General features: G+C 38.9%; 1 protein-coding gene across 1 annotated transcript in view; it reads right to left on the bottom strand.

The window, feature by feature from the left end:
* Positions 1-17,011, bottom strand: part of TTC28 (tetratricopeptide repeat domain 28) — a 402,828-nt gene that overhangs the window by 166,946 nt on the left and 218,871 nt on the right. The window contains exon 5 of the mRNA XM_059895062.1: positions 2,165-2,672. Coding sequence (XP_059751045.1) covers positions 2,165-2,672 — 508 coding nt within the window. The remainder of the gene's footprint in view (positions 1-2,164; positions 2,673-17,011) is intronic.

Below are 17,011 nucleotides of genomic sequence, written 5' to 3'. Positions count from 1 at the left end.
CGTGCGCCACAACAACTGAGCCTGTGCTCTAGAGCCCGTGAGCCACAACTACTGAAGCCCACGTGCCTAGAGCCCGTGCTCCGCAACAAGAGAAGCCACCATCAATTAAGACACAACGCAGCCAAAAAATAAAATAAATAAAATAAATAAATTAAAAAAAAAAAGACAAGCAATAGAAAAAACTTAACAAAAGCAAAAGTTGGTTCTTTAAAAAGATCAAGAAAATTGATAAATCTCTAGCTAGAATGATCCAGAAAAGGGGGAGGGAGTTAGTACAGGTACAAAACACAAACTACCAATAACAGAAATGAAAGAGGACATATCACTATATATCTTACAAGCATTAAAAAGAAAATAAGTAAGTATTATAAACAACGTTATGCCAATAAATTCAACAATTTAGATGAAATGAACGAAGTCTTTGGAAAATAAATACAACTAATCAAAATGATAGATTTCTGACACAAAATGATAGAGAAAATATGAATTATCCAATACGCACAGCCTTCTACACTCCAGGTTTCAAGCCCTCCAACCTATCCTATGTGCCACTGCTTGACTTGTCTTCCTTAAATATCTAGTCAATGTTCTCACGTCTACATTTCAAAACCTTCAGGAGTTCCTGTTCACTAACAATTCCTTGCCTAGTTTTCATAATAATCTTCTACCATCCTCTAGCACATTCCTGAAGGCTAATCATGCCATTATCCCTCAGATATGCCAACCTATGGCATCAAATTCTTCTTTCACATACCCCTTGTCATCAATGCCATCCCATTTCTGGCCAAATCTCAGCTATTCTTCAAGGTCCACCTGGGCGTCATCTCCTCCAAGAAGCTTTCCAGACTATTCCCAGCCCTCAGGGCCTCCCTTCTGGGAATTTCATGGCAACACAACATCATTAACACTGTTGTCCTGTGTATTAATCTTATTTTCCCAACTAAATTATAAGCTCTTTGAGGGCAAGGATTTTTTTTCAAACTTCTCTATCACGTAAGGCAATTATTCCAGGATTCAGCACATAGTAATGATTCAATAAATACTTGAAATCTGTTGAATGAATATATCATACCAAGAACTTATTTCTATGGTTTTTATCAGGCTCTCTAGATTCTCATTCTGATCTCAATACCATCTTTAGCATCATCTCCAGGGATTTGCCAGACTTTTTCTAACAACCATATTCACGAAACATATGGTTACAATAAGCGGAGGTAGAGGGGAGGGAGAAGTAGTGCTAAAATTATATAAAGAGAAATAGGGTTTTGTAGGTCACAAAAGAAAAGGGGACCGACTTTTACAGTGCATTGCCACTAATATCTGCTAAGCATACACTAATACGAATAAGGTCACCGTCTCCTTGTCCTCTCCCCACCCTGAGTCCCTGTGGACATAACAAACCATGGGCTCCAGGCACACGGATGAGTTCCGCTTATACTTCTGAACACATCTGTTCCTTTCATTCATTATGTACCAACATCTGTTTGGGTACCAAGAAAAGATAACAATATCTTCTAAAAAGTAGCCAGTTACTAATACTTACCGCCTCTTACCATTCCATATAAATTCCCCCAAATCTATAAATATCTTAACTGTAACCAAGTACTATCAAAACATAGACTGCAAATCTATCTTATTTAAATTTTTCAAAAAATAATTTTACATTTACACTATAACTATCAACATCATTTGTGAATACACATACATTGAGGGGAAAAAATACATTTCCTTTGGGGTTAAAGTCACCAAGTAAAGAACTCCCTCTACACTAAAATCCTCTCAAATTCCCTTCCATTGATGACTTCCTAGCAAGCTTCCCTTTCATTTAAACCAAACATAGCTTTGTCTCTTCATTTCATCCCCCTTCTCTCTAATTAGATAAATCTGGTCGCTCTTCTCTCTAGACAGATTAAAAGGTTGGGGTGTTTTGTTTTTCCAGTATTTCAGAGTTCTAATCCTCAGAGCACTGTGATGACAGAAAGGATCCTGTGATTTAGAGCAGGCAGGCTCCAAGAAAATATATCTGAAGGAAATATAAAACACACACAATGAGGAGATTCTTTTGAATATAAACACACAGATTCCTGTAAAAGATAGTGGGTTACTCCAGCTATTTCCAGCCCTTGGCCCTGACCCGGGGTCCCGCAAGCAATCCTGTCCTTACCCAGATTGGAGGACGCTCGCCCCTCTGCAGCCCGGTCCTTGAGATCCTCAGCGATGCCCAGCTGCTGCTCATGGTACTGTTTAGCCCTCTCCAAATCCTGCATGCACCTGGCAGCATGGCCCAGGCCAGCATAGGCCCGCATCTCAATGGCCTTCTCCATCAACTCCTGAGCCAGCTCCAGCACGTAGTTGTGGTAAGACATGGCCTTGTCAAAGTTCCTCCTGTAGTGGTAGGCACTGCCCAGATTGCTGTAGGCGCGGGCCTCTTCTCGCTTGTTGCCCAGGTCCTTGGCTATCTTCAGATGCTGCTCATGGCACTGCACAGCATTCTCAAAATCACCCATGGCAATATACACAGCTCCCATGTTGCCGAGTTCTCGGGCTTCAGAAAGCTCATCTTTGGATTGCTTGGCGAGAAGAACACACTGTTTGTGACTGGCCAGTGCATTGGGGTAGTCTCCAATGGCTGTGTACACGTGGCCCAGACTGCTCAGGGCTGATGAAGCTGCCTGGAGAGAAAAGATAAGGCAGAGAAAAGAAAGCACATCAGAAAATGGCTTTGGTTTGTTTCAGCAGATAAAATGTTAGAGAGTTTGCCCATAACCATCCAATCCTATTTCTAATGGTGTTTCTACCAGTGGTCCTCAGACCTATGCAGAACTGAAAAAGCGCACATCCAAACAGCAAGTTCCTAATAAAAGACAATGGCAATTTAATCAGTAACATTCAATACTGAATCTCATAGAAACAGGTTGTGTGCCATATAACCTTCATCTTAGTTTAAAGAGTTGACATTTCTAATATTGTGATATTATATCTCTGTTAATAGCTATTAACCTCTGCAGTATAAGAAAATGTTGAAGAAAATCAAAATTAATTATTACATGTAATATAGCATGGGAAATTCATAGGAGAAATCCATGCTAGGCTCTTTGCACCCTGGGCATTTCTCAATTCTTGTCTTCTCCCAAAGCAAATGGATACATTAACGGCAAGGGAGATTTTTAGATTGATGATTGATAATTTTGTGACCCAGGACCCACTGGAGGGTCCTGTTCTCTTATCTTTGTTACCTCAATGTGACTTCATCAGTACTGGTTACTGTGGAGGGCTTAGATTAGATGAGCCCCAGAGGAAAATAACAGGGGAGTTACAACTACATTTCTGAATGGGGTAGTCCCCACGGGGCCTCACCACCCCTTTTTAGGCTCACATTGCTCTTCGAGCTTTGCTTTTCTTGCCTAGAGGCTCTCTCTTCTGACCCCAGCCTCTGTGCAGAAAGATGCTATCTTCCTAGTCCCCTCACACTGCTTGCCACTCAAGTAGTTCTTGTCTAAAGAAAAGAACATGAGCCCTTTTTGTCTTAAAGGTTTTAATGAAAATGACTCTATATTGGCATAGTGAACCAAAGGGAAACAAAAATAACAAAGGAGATGTTACACGGGTTCTAGAATCTTACGAAGTGCAGATAGTCTTAGATTCTCGTCTTTAGTTTCTAACTCCTTTGCAGAGACATAAAAGGGAGTTACACCGAGCTCTCCTGCGCTTCTTTTCATTGAACAACTTGCCTATCCTTCCCTTCCTTCACACCGTGCCTACAGCTAGAGCCACGTAGCCCCCTTTCTTCATGATGCTCCCTCTTCGTACCATGAATATGTGATCCTGGCAGAACAAAGGGTAAACTCTGTCACAAGTAGGCAAGTGATCTTCACCAGGGCCTCCAGGCTAGGGAATAACAACAAGGGAAGGCCGTCCCACCTGGAGTAAGGGTATTTCTTTATCAGATGTGTTCTATGTGCACTTCAGAACACTTTTATTAATATTTCATAGTTGTGAGTGATTTGCTACCCTATTTCTTTGCCTGCAAAATAGCAGTTTTGATCAAAATGACTGAGACTGACCATCTTTACAATGCTTGCAAATTGTGTATCTGCAAAAGGTTCCATATAGTTTTAAGTTGCTTTTATCATTTCACAGATGTTCCAACAAAAAGCTTGAGGAAAATAGAGAGGAAATAAACACTTAGAAATGTACTTTTGGGTTTGTTTTTTTTTTTTTTCCTGAGTGGTGGAGAGCAGAAACAATTCCATGAAAATCACAATCCTGTAGCAATGTGATTCTGGCAGACGCAGCAATGATGTCACCCAAGAGCATGCCACTTGGACGTGTACTGGCCTCAGGTTCCTACTTCGGGAACCTCTTCAGGATCAGGGGTTAAGACTTCTTGTTGGCACAGTGCACATAGGCCTTTCTACTCCTCACAACTCCCCTCCCCACACCCGACAATCTCCTTTCCTCCTTTGCTGCAGGACGGGGGACTCAGTCTCTTTCCTTTCCTTCTGTAATTGGCCCTCCCCTCCTTACTCTCTGAGGTCCTTCTGTGCCCAAGCCAGGCTAGAGAGCAGGACACAGTCCACAAACCCTCCCACCTGCAAATCTTTGTTGCCCTCAAAGTAGAACACATGGCTCTTTCACTATGGACCTAGTGTGACTTAGAATCAGACACCCTTGGTTCAAAACTGCACTGCTGTTTACTAGCCCTGGGACCTTCAGAAACTTAACTTCTCTGAGCCTTGGTTTTCCAGACAGACGTTTCTACGTCCCAGGAACTGTTTTCAAACTTAGCCGTGAGCCTCTGTCAAATGTGTAAACCATAAATAATTCACTAGATAATTCCAAATAGTAGATCTGGTTGGAGGCAAGGAGCCCTTGAACACTGCAGGGAAGAGATGAATAAGGCCTGGGGCAGGCCCAGCACCCCAGGCATCACTGTTCTTAGAAACCTGTGGTATGTGGCAACTCCAAATGACAGCCCAAGGAGCTTCTGCTTCTGGTTCTTCATTTCTGTAAATGCCAGGGAGACACAGGAGCTCATTTGCTGAAGCTCTCCCAAACATAAGGAGAGGGAGTATTGGGGCATTTCCCCTCTAGGGCTGTGAGGAAAGAGGGAAGGACTACTGCATTAGCTCTTCCCTGGCACCTTCCAGTTACAGGCAGCGCTATCAGGCTGCAGGTGTCCTGGAAACCAGCAACTCTAGAAAGGTCAATATAGTTTATGAAGCACACATCATAGCCTCTGAAACTAGAAAGGCAGCTTGATGTAGTATAAGAATGGAATAGAATTTAGAGTCAGAGGCCCTGGCTGTGTAACCCTGATAAGTCAATTCACTTCTTCACCTGTATTTTCTTTATATGTAAACCGTTCTGATAATGACAGCGTATGTACTTTCCAAGGTTAGGATGGGACCATATGAAGCAGTGCAAGTGAGTGTCCTGAGTAAACTGTAAAGTTCTCTGTAAATGCATCACTAAGGTGTGGATGGATGTTTTATGACTGCAGGCCGGCTGGGCTGAGCTCTGTTACCAAGCAGAAGCTAGTAACAGCACCAAAAACATCAGTCATTACAACCAAACATCTATATTCCTATCAGTTGCCACAGGAAATTTAGTCCAGTGTTTTACAGCTGCTGGGCAAATAACATGTGATGATATTTATCAGCTAAGTGAATTACAAATTAATCACTTGTCTTTGTTCCTGTTCCTGTGGAATAAGCTTAGATCTGAAACATGGTTTCAGGCTGTTAAGGAGAATCTGAAGACCCACTATCTACAGGGAAACACAGGCCCCACCTCAAGCAGATGCTGCACTTGCCACTAAGGTTCACACTGCCTTTGTATATTAATCTCTTTGAGATTTTTGTGCTAGAATAGCAGCAGCTGCTTCCCACAGTGGAAACATTTTGGAACATCTGTATTTGAATACCAAAATGAACACAAACAGTTATGCTAACAAACTCTCTGGTTGGAATAAGACAATACTTTTCTCTTTTTACAAGATATAAATTACTCATGTTCTTGCCAAAGCATGATTTCCAGCTGCAGACTTAGCACACAGGAGTCATTACCCCTTGCTCTGTGACCCAAATATTTGCAGAAGAACTGCACCTGACGAGTCAGTTTCGTGGGACATGGAGCTAGAGAAGGAAATTTGCTCATATTTTTTCAAACCACCTTTAAGGACTTTCAGTTTGAGACATGAAATAGAGAAAGTTTAAACTACCCAAAAGGGCTTCCCTGGTGGCGCAGTGGTTGAGAATCTGCCTGCCAATGCAGGGGACACGGGTTCGAGCCCTGGTCTGGGAAGATCCCACATGCCGCGGAGCGGCTGGGCCCGTGAGCCACAATTGCTGAGCCTGCGCGTCTGGGGCCTTTGCTCCGCAGCAAGAGAGGCCACGATGGTGAGAGGCCCGCGCACCGCGATGAAGAGTGGCCCTCACTTGCCGCAGCTAGAGAAAGCCCTCGCACAGAAACAAAGACCCAACACAGCCATAAATAAATAAATAAATAAATAATTTAAAAACAAACAAACAAAAAAAATAAACTACCCAAAAAACCACACTGATGATACTACCATTAAACATTATTTTGCAGAATTAAACGTGTTCCTCACAACTAGCATGTTTTTCCCTTTATTGTACGTATTTTCATAAGGGTTATATTTTGTGGGATGATTAAATGCACATATAGAGAATATCTGATATAACTGCTGATTGACTAATTGCATGTAGTTTTAAGAAAAGGGGAAATGCACCCACAGCTAGTACCAGAAATACAGTTTTTCATCTTCACTGTCCAAATCCACATGCACCTTGTATTCCTTGCCAGTTCAGTGCCCACGAACCCAAGGTACTGGGTTAACCACCTGCAGCCCAAGAGGCAGAGGGATGTAGAAGAATAGGGGCAGACTCTGGAATCAGGCATGCATGGGTTCAAAGGACAAACTGTGTGATACTACACAAGTTATGCAACATCTCTGAGCCTCAGTTTCCTCATCTGTAAATGGGAATATTAATATCTCACAGTGCTCTGATAAGTACTACATAAGATAGAACTTGTAAAGAGCCCATTTCAAGGCTCACAGAAGATGCTCAAAAATTTTAGACTTTCATTTCTCTTCCTACCCTAACTTAGCTTTATTCCTTTCAAAGATGTGGTAGAAGATGACCAGAAAATAGAACATGATGTTATATGTCACCACAACTAAAAAAACAACACAAGAAGCGTGCCCCACTGATGGCAGGAAGGGTCATTATTTTCATACGCTAAAGCATATTACTCGTATTACTCTTCTGCAAGTGCAGACATAAGAAAATTCACCCTTTACTCCGGGGCATTTTGGAATCATTGGTATATCCAACACATAATGTTGGTAAAAGCACTTTAAGTGGTCAAAGCTTACATGGATATCAGAGTGTTTTGGGGTCTGTTGGTTGGTTCATTTGTTCATTCATTCATGTACTCAAGAAAATTCTCTAGACACAAACAGAGTCAACTAATTTTTGACAAAGGAACAAAGGTAATTATGGAGAAAGGACAGCCTTTTCAAAAAATGGTGCTGGACATATATATGGAATCTAAGGAAAAAAAAAAAAAAAGGCCATGAAGAACGTAGTGGCAAGACGGGAATAAAGACACAGACCTACTAGAGAATGGACTTGAGGATATAGGGAGGGGGAGGGGTGAGATGTGACAGGGTGAGAGAGTGTCATGGACATATATACACTACCAAATGTAAAATAGATAGCTAGTGGGAAGCAGCCGCATAGCACAGGGAGATCAGCTCGGTGCTTTGTGACCACCTAGAGGGGTGGGATGGGGAGGGTGGGAGGGAGGGAGATGCAAGAGGGAAGAGATATGGGAACATATGTATATGTATAACTGATTCACTTTGTTATAAAGCAGAAACTAACACACCATTGTAAAGCAATTATACTTCAATAAAGATGTTTTTTAAAAAGAAATGGTGCTGGAACAACTGGACATCCACATGCAAAGAAAGTGAATCTAGACACAGACTTTACACTTTTCATACAAATTGACTCAAAATGGATCATAGACCTAAATGTAAAATGCAAAACTATAAAACTCCTAGAAGATAAGAGAAATTCTAGGGGACCTAGGGTTTGGAAATGAATTTTTAGATAAAACACCAAAGGCATGACCCATGAAAGAAAAAATTGCTAAGTTGGACTTCATTAAAATTAAAAACTGTGCTCTGCAAGAGATACCATGAAGAGAATGAAAAGACAAGCTACAGACTGGGAGAAGATATTTGCAAAATACGTATCTGACAAAGGACTTGTATCCAAAATATACAAAAACAAAAAACAAAAAAACTTAAAACTCAACAAGAAAACAACCCAATTTTAAAATGGACAAAAGACCTGAACAGATACCTCACCAGAGAAGATACAGTTTTCCCCCAGCATCTGTGAGGGATTGGTTCCAGGAACCCCCACAGATACCAAAATCTGCGAATGCTCAAGTCCCTTATGTAAAATGGCATGGTATTTGCATATAACCTATGCACATCATCCCATATTCTTTAAATCATCTCTAGATGACTTATAATGCCTAATGCAATGTAAATACAATGTGAATAGTTGCTGGTACATGGCAAATTCAAGTTTTGCTTTTTGGAACCTTCTGGAATTTTTTCAAATATTTTTGATACGTGGTTTGTTGAATCTGTGGATGCAGAACCCATAAATATGGAGGGCCAACTGTATATAGGTGGCAAAGAAGCATATGAAAAGATGTTCCACATCATATGTCATCAGGGAATTGCAAGTTAAAACAACAATGAGATACCACTACACATCTATCAGAATGGTGAAAATCCAAGACAACTGACAATATCAAATCCTGGTGAAGATGTGGAGCAATAGGAACTCTCATTCATTGCTAATGGGAATGCAAAATGGGACAGCCACTTTGGAAGATGGTTGGGTAGTTTCCTACAAACATACTCATAGCATATGATCCAGCAATCATGCTCCTGCGTATTCACCTTAATGAAATGAACACTTAACGTCCACACAAAAACCTGCACGTGAATGTTTGTAACACCTTTATTCATAATTGTTAAAAACTGGAAGCAACCAAGATGTCTTTCAATAGGTGAACGAATAAATAAAATTTGATACATCCTTACAATAGAATATTATTCAGCACTAAAAGGAAATGATTTACCAAGGCACAAAGAGATATGAAGGAAACTTTAAATGTATATTCTTTAATGAAAGAATCCAGTCTTAAAAGACTACACACTGTATGATCTCAACTACATGACACTCTGGAGAAGGCAAAACTATAGAGAAAGCAAAAAGATCAGTGGTTTCAGCAGGAGAAAATGATAGATCACAGGGGATTTTTAGGGCAGTGAAACTATTCTGCATGACACTATAATCATGGATACAGGGCATCATACATTTGTCAAAACCCATAGGCTGTACAACACGAATAGTGAACCCTAGTGTAAACTATGAACTTTAGTTAACAATATTATATCAATATTGGTTTGTCAATTGTAACAAATGTACCACACTGATACAAGATGTTACCAAGAGGGGAAACTGAATGAGGAAGAGAAAGGGAATGTGGGAACTCTCTGTACTAGCTGCTCAATTTTCTGTAAATCTAAAACTGCTCTAAAAATGACATCTATTAGTTAAAAATTAATAAATAAATTGGAGTTTTCCTCGTTGGGGGAGTGGGTAATTCTAGGAAATGGAAACAGCACAAGCAAAGGCATGAAGTATGACAGAGTGTGTAATGATTAGAGACCAAGAAGCTGGTTAGACCTGGGAGTGGGGATAGTGGCTGGAGGGGAGTCTGGAAAGGCAGGTTTGGATGAATTCTGTCTGTCCATCAGTTTGTAAAATCTAACGCATTTTCCATGTATGTTGTTTCATTTAATCATTAATAACAATCCTTTTAATTGTGTGTTGTTATTATTAAATCCATTTGTGAGATAACGCTAGACTCAAAGAGATAAAATGACATGCCTAAGAATACACAATTGATAGCACTGATGGCAACGCCAGGGTTCAGGTCCACAGACATCAGACTCTAGCTCTCGTGCTCATTTAACTACATACAGTTTATCCTCTATTGAAGAATTTACAATCCACCCAGGGAGCAATAACAGCCACAGGTTTAAGCAGGGGACTGAAAAGATCAGATTTATACTTTCATGTATTTCCATGAAGTAGCTGAAAAGGAGGGAGATTGGTAGTAACGACAACAACAAAATGCTTAACTAAAATAACAACTAATTAGAATACAGTAAGATCAATGTTAAGCACTAATGATATTAGGGTAGGCTTTAGGGATATTCACAAATATGCTGGCATCTCTGTTTCGAAGTAGGTAAGACTGCACATCACTGACTGCATGAAGTCAGGTGTGAGTGGCTACGTGACCTTCTTTGGCCAACAAATGTGATCACATCCATGTAAAGCTTTAAGAACCAGTGCGTACTTCACCACATTTTCTCTTCTCTTTGCTACACACTGCTCCATCAAAATTGAAATTTAAGTGACAATCATAGCAATGTGGGCCCTGGCTGACCTGTAATGAATACACAGCGGGCACAAGAAATAAGCCACTAAGATTTGGGAATTTACTAGTATTGCAGCATAACCTGGCCTAGCCCGACCAGTACAATACTGAGCATAAATTAATAATTTTCATGCTCCAGTCACTATAGTTACCGTTAACACTATCTAGTGGTTCAATTATTTGAATTACCATAGGTTTCTGGGTGATGAAATTTTAGTCATTTTGATAGAAAAACTAAATTTGAGGAGAATTAGGTACTAAAAACAGAAACTTAGCTAATCTTTAAAAATCTGTATTAACCCAGATACAAGGGTCTACCTGGTAGTAATTTACCCACATTGCAGATCTATTTAGCAGGAATCAATAGCCACCCAAATACAAACCTGTAGAAACAGAAGACTGAATCATGTTCTGTGAGGTCTATACACTTCCTACAGTCTTAAATAACATTCACTCCCTATTTAATGAGTGTACTATAGCCTGAAAAATCTACCCTTAGTCAGCAACTGAGTTGATAAAGTAATTCTGTATAAAAAGTTAAATGATAGTCATGAATGTCTAGAGTTGCTTACTCAATAGCCACACAAAAACAACTGTACAAAAATAATCAAAAAAATGTGTAATCTATATTGTTGAGGACGTTGTCCATGATACCACCTGATGTCATCTTTATAAGGACCAGTGGAAAAATTTCTTTCAGATTTCAATGCAACTGCTATGGTTTTATCTTAAGAAAAATGTGAATCATATAAGCGGTCATGTTTACCTTTTTGTTTGAGTCACCAGGAAGCTTATGATTTAATACAGAGCCTCCTTTTAACAGCCAGATAGAATCCCATAATATGTACAAACTCTACCCTCGCTTCAGCATATGATATGATCCTAATCCTCTCATTACTCTGATTTCTTCCCTTTTATGTTTTGTTTCCTGGTCCCACAAATCCTTCTTGGATTACAATAGAGAAAAAACAAATCAGCAAAACAAAAACAAAGAACAGTTAAATGTTAAGGCTCTTGGTAGGGAGAAAGCTTCCTGAAATGGGATCTCTAAGAATTGTGAACTCACAGCCACAGCCTGAAGAAGACATTTAAATACCACATAAACAGGGAAATTTTTAATTACATGGTCTTTAGTAGTCTTCAATCATTTCATGCTGTACATGCTCAATAACTGGTGTTGGGTTTATGATAATCAGTCTAACCAGTTTGTCCCAATTCCTAAACTTAGCGTTGGAGGAATATTCTGCAGTTGTTACTAAAAAGTAAGACAGTGATTTGTGTACATCTGAATTCTTTCTACCATATTACTATACCATAGTTGGAATAGTTGGTTTGACTCTATTACTATGAGCTTAGAGAGCAGTTAGTGACAGTTATAGCTTCTCCATAGGTAACCTGTCAGCTTTTCCTAATACTGTGGGGCCAGAGGAGCTTTCACAATAATTATTTTTATCAAAACTATATTAGGGTTGGAAGAATAATACAATGTCAGAAAGATCTATTACCTAGACCTAAGAGTTGCTATCACAGGTCATAAATTACTTATAATGCCCAGCATTAATACAGCAATGTTTTCAAACCAAGAATTTGTAAATGTCCTTTGCAGATGCAAATTAACAGATTAATAAGGAAACAAGCTTTCTTGTTTGAGAAGCTGGGATGACAGATTAGCTATTAAGAGCAATTTATAGGTCATAAGATATGAAAGTTGGCAAGAAACACTACCTCTGCTGGCTCTATAAATAGTAAAACTGCATTTAGCTTCCCAAAGGTATCCTGTTAGACATTTTAATTATACCATAAAAACTGCCAGAATTTATAATGAATTCATTTTTTTTTAAACTTGATGCTCCATGTAAACTTGATTCAATACAACAGGCATCTGTGCTATGTGCTGTAACTGCCAAGTTGCAGCCAATGCAAGAGTGTGTGCTACTTCCTCATGAAGGACTGCAAATGATGAGGTTGATGATGAACGACAGAGGAAAGAAATGTTCCTCCCTAACATCTCTTCCAGGTTACTTAAGGATTCTCCTCCCTCCTCTACATCTTAACACCTTCCACTGAAGCCATATGCTATCCCTCTAGAGAGATTTTTATAAAGAATTCCATTCTACATAGCTCTTTGGCCACAAGATGATGACCAAGTAATAATCCTAGAGTCGTGGTAGTCCTATTAGGGAGTTGAGTTTGATTGGGGATAAATTCTCTCACTCACTTGAAATAATCAATTAAGATGATTTTTGGAAAGTTATTTCCCACTCTCAGTTTCACCTACATCTTCAGTTTTATCTGGGGGAGTGATAGGCAGATAACTTAGTTTCAAATTAGTTTTTTACGACATAACTCACTCAAGTTTCTTATGCAATAATTTGACCTGGGTTAAGAGACATTCTACCATAGTGCTGTTTTAGTCCAGTCAAAACTATTCCATTCCACACTTGCCAGCCAACCTGAATTTTAGTAGACTATAAAACATCGTTTCGTAGGGAGTTGGAATGTAGTCAATCACCCTTTGAAGACCGAATCATAAAATCTGGCTTTGGCTGAGCAGGATATAATGGAGAAATGTGGAGAGAAAGAAAGATGGAAAACACATATGTGTTCAAGTGTAAATACAAGAGGCAGAAGAGACATTTCTTGGAAGGAAGAAAACCCAAGAAAAGGACAGCTTATTTGCTAGGACAAGCAGATAACAATTTCAACAAGAAATCTTTTAACTGGATGGAAAGGAGTCCTCAAGGATCCGGGAAAGATGTTAGGAAATTAAGAAACAACTGAGAACTTCTGCTACCATCCAGGAAGGAATATCATTATGGCCCTCCCACTTTAAAGAACAGGCCCTAATGCAGGCTGAGGCCTTCTGAAATTCATGGCTTCTAACTGTTCAGGAATAAATGGTCCACAATCTCAGCTCTCTGTACTTTCGCTCAGCCTGGCAGATTCAACTTCTATCCCTGTTGGATGATTCCAAACTCAGATTTCAGAATAAGAGACAGAGGATTTTAGAGCTGGAAGAGGCCTTATAGATCACCTAATTACATTGGTTTTCAAACTTTGTTTAAATCAAATTAAAAATACAGGGCTTCCCTGGTGGCGCAGTGGTTAAGAATCTGCCTGCCAATGCAGAGGACACGGGTTCGAGCCCTGGTCCAGGAAGATCCCACATGCCGAGGAGCAACTAAGCCCGTGCGCCACAACTACTGAAGCCCGCGCGCCTAGAGCCCGTGCTCTGCAACAAGAGAAGCCACCTAATGAGAAGCCCGCACACCGCAACGAAGAGTAGCCTCCGCTCACGGCAACTAGAGAAAAGCCCGCGGGCAGCAACAAAGACCCAACACAGCCAAAAATTAAAAAAATAAATTTATTTAAAAGAATATATTAAAAATACATGTGATTTATGTGATTAAAAGTGTTGCTGTTTAGGTTACTTAGACTAGGATGCACTTTTCTCCCCAGTACCCTTGGGAGCATCTATGGCACCCTGCAGGTTTGAAAACCACTTACCAATGTTACTTCTCAATGTCTTTAGATATAGAAACTAAGACCAAGAGATGTCAAGTACCTTGGCAGCAGGTCAACCTGCTAATGACCAGCAAAGGCAGGACTAGAGCCCAAATCTTCAGGCCCCCAGCTGGTACCCTCCTCACTGTGCTTTGCCCAGATTCCATCACACCATCTCACAGTCACCTCAAACTCAAGCCCTCACTGCCTTTCCTAAGTCTGTCTTGTGATTTCCATGATTAATGAAAGAAGTGAACGTTATCACTATTTCTTCCAACAACTAGTTAAAAGCTCAGTGTTATCATTGACTTTTTCCTTTCTTTTGGCCCTCATATTCAGCAGCCACCCAAGACCAGCTTTACTAGACTTGTGAAATTATAATTACACTAGTTTTTATTTAATAATCTTCACTTTAATGCCAATTATTTATATAAGAGAACCACTTAGAATTAATTTCTGACAGTGTTATTTTAAATAATAAATATTATCTTTAAAGTTATGTGACGATGTTAACAGATGAGGTTTGTAATATATTTTAAATACATACTGCTCTTCCCTCTAAAATCCAAGCCAGCTATTTAGTGACAAATTCAGTGGCAAACTTTAATAACTTCAGTAAAACTTTAGTAACTTTTCTAACAGCGACTGATTCTGTCTCCTGAATAATAATGAACTTGGTAATTCCAGGGTAATACAGCGACTAGAACTGTCTAGGTGTAAAACCTGTCTCTGCTGGCCATTTTCCTGACTCTTTGTCCTCGTTTCCTTACATATAAAGTGGAGGTAATGATATCTATCTCTTGGGATGGTTATAAGCATATACTTAAAGAGCTTAGAATTGTGCCTGGCACATTACAAGTATTCAGTTACTGCTAGCTGTTATTATAGATGCTAAATACCAATAAAATTGACTAAGTTAAGTAATTTTAAAGTCATATATTTACATTCATTTAACCTGTTTTGCACATTTATTTAAAATTTAAATGTACTAAATTAGTGCCTGCCTTCCTCTCTCTCATTATATTAATTTAAAAACCTGAAAATGTCATTTCCCTTGTGTGACATTTGTCATTGTTCCTTTGGCACAGAAATTATTTGGGCATGCAAGCACATAAACATTCCTTTTTGGGAATCCCCAAAGAAAGAAGACATCACACCAAGATCTAAAAAAGGAACACAATAAGTTCACTGAAGAAAAACTAAAATTTTAATTAAGATCCTAAATTACACTTTAAAATATTAGCTTATTATAAAAATATCCAAACTGATAGGTTTGGATTAAATACAGGTTACACTGATAGATAAAATTTTTAATTACAACTGTGACCAAATTCTTCATCCTATTAGTTATTAAATGTGTTTTTCAGTGGTATGCTTGTTTTGGATAAAAGTAAATATCAGAAAATGTACTAAAGTGTTAAAGGAACTATGTTCTAAAGCAAAAAGACATGATTCATATATTTTCTGTTTAAAGCAATAAGAAAAGATACAGGATATGGGTGAAGGGAAGAGGAACACAGCATGCGATAGGTCAGACTGGGTATTCTTGAAGCCAAGAGTTGTCTTATTCATCTCTGAAACTTCAGAGTCTATCATAATGCCTGGCACATAGCAGACACTCAGCAAACACTTGAAGAACAAACCAAACTGACAGTCATGGGACTTTCAGTCTGCACAAGGATATAAAAGAAGAAAACTCCATCCTCCAAGGTAAGAATGCCAGAATGAATGTGCGGTACCAATACCTCAACCTCTAGTTCTATTTAAGCAAAATTCTGATGCACTAAAACTTTCCTACAGCTCTAAGAATAGGAGGTCCATAGACATAGGTGTTTCTCAGCTGCCACTTTGGTGTCTGTATACCCAGAACTCACAGTCCTTCATCTCTGTCCTTGTCCTTCTAACTGCTGCTGCTCATCTAATCAGTCACATTCATGCTAAGTCTTATGAAATCTTCTCCCTTTTACCTTTAAATTGTTCACATGAGACATGAAATGATTAAACAGGAGCAACTATTATTTTTATTATAATACTGTTTTTCCTAAGAATGATAATAATGGTACCCCCAATTGGAGTCTAGGGAATTTACTCTGGGAGCCATTGAAATATTTCTTAGAAAAAATATATCATAATAATAAGTATGATTATTATTCATTGAGAGCCAGGCAACCCACATTTCATCAAATCAAAGTTGCCATCAATTTAAGAAGCACTTTACAATATGTACCACAAATAAAGGGACCAAAATGTTACAATTAAACAATGAGAACACGTTTTCCTATTGACTGTAAAATCATCCTAGAGATTATCATACTAAGCAAAGTAAGTCAGAAAGAGAAAGACAAATACCACATGATATCACTTATATGCTATCTAAAATACAACACAAATGAACATATCTACAGAACAGAAACAGACTCACAGATACAGAGAACAGACTTGTGGTTGTCAAGGAGAGTGGGGAAGGGAAGGATTGGGAGTTTGGGATTAGCAGATGCAAACTATTATATATAGGATGAATAAACAACAAGGTCTTACTGTATAGCACAGGAAACTATATTCAATATCCTGTGATAAACCATAATGGAAAAGAATATGAAAAAGCATATATATATGTATAACTGAGTCACTTTGCTATACAGCAGAAATTAACAACATAAGTCAACCATACCTCAATAAAATTAAAAAAAAAATTTTTTAAATCATCCTGATTTCAGACATACTAAAACATGAAAAAATGTGTATTTCAGAGTCAATAAATTATGATATATATCAGGTGCCTTATTTACATCATCCCAAATCCCCACCAGACCTCTCAGAGGTAGGAATTTTTACCTTTATTTTGCAGATAAGGAAACAGACCACATTAAGCAATTGCTCCAAAGTCAAGGTAACTAATAAAATGACAAGGTTGGGGTTTAAACGTAGGCCTACCTGACTG

Source organism: Balaenoptera ricei, chromosome 14 (assembly GCF_028023285.1).
Source record: "Balaenoptera ricei isolate mBalRic1 chromosome 14, mBalRic1.hap2, whole genome shotgun sequence".
In the NCBI taxonomy this organism is placed as follows: Eukaryota; Metazoa; Chordata; class Mammalia; order Artiodactyla; family Balaenopteridae; genus Balaenoptera; species Balaenoptera ricei.
The sequence above is the reverse complement of the archived record's forward strand: the minus strand, read 5'-3'. Positions and strand labels throughout refer to the sequence as shown.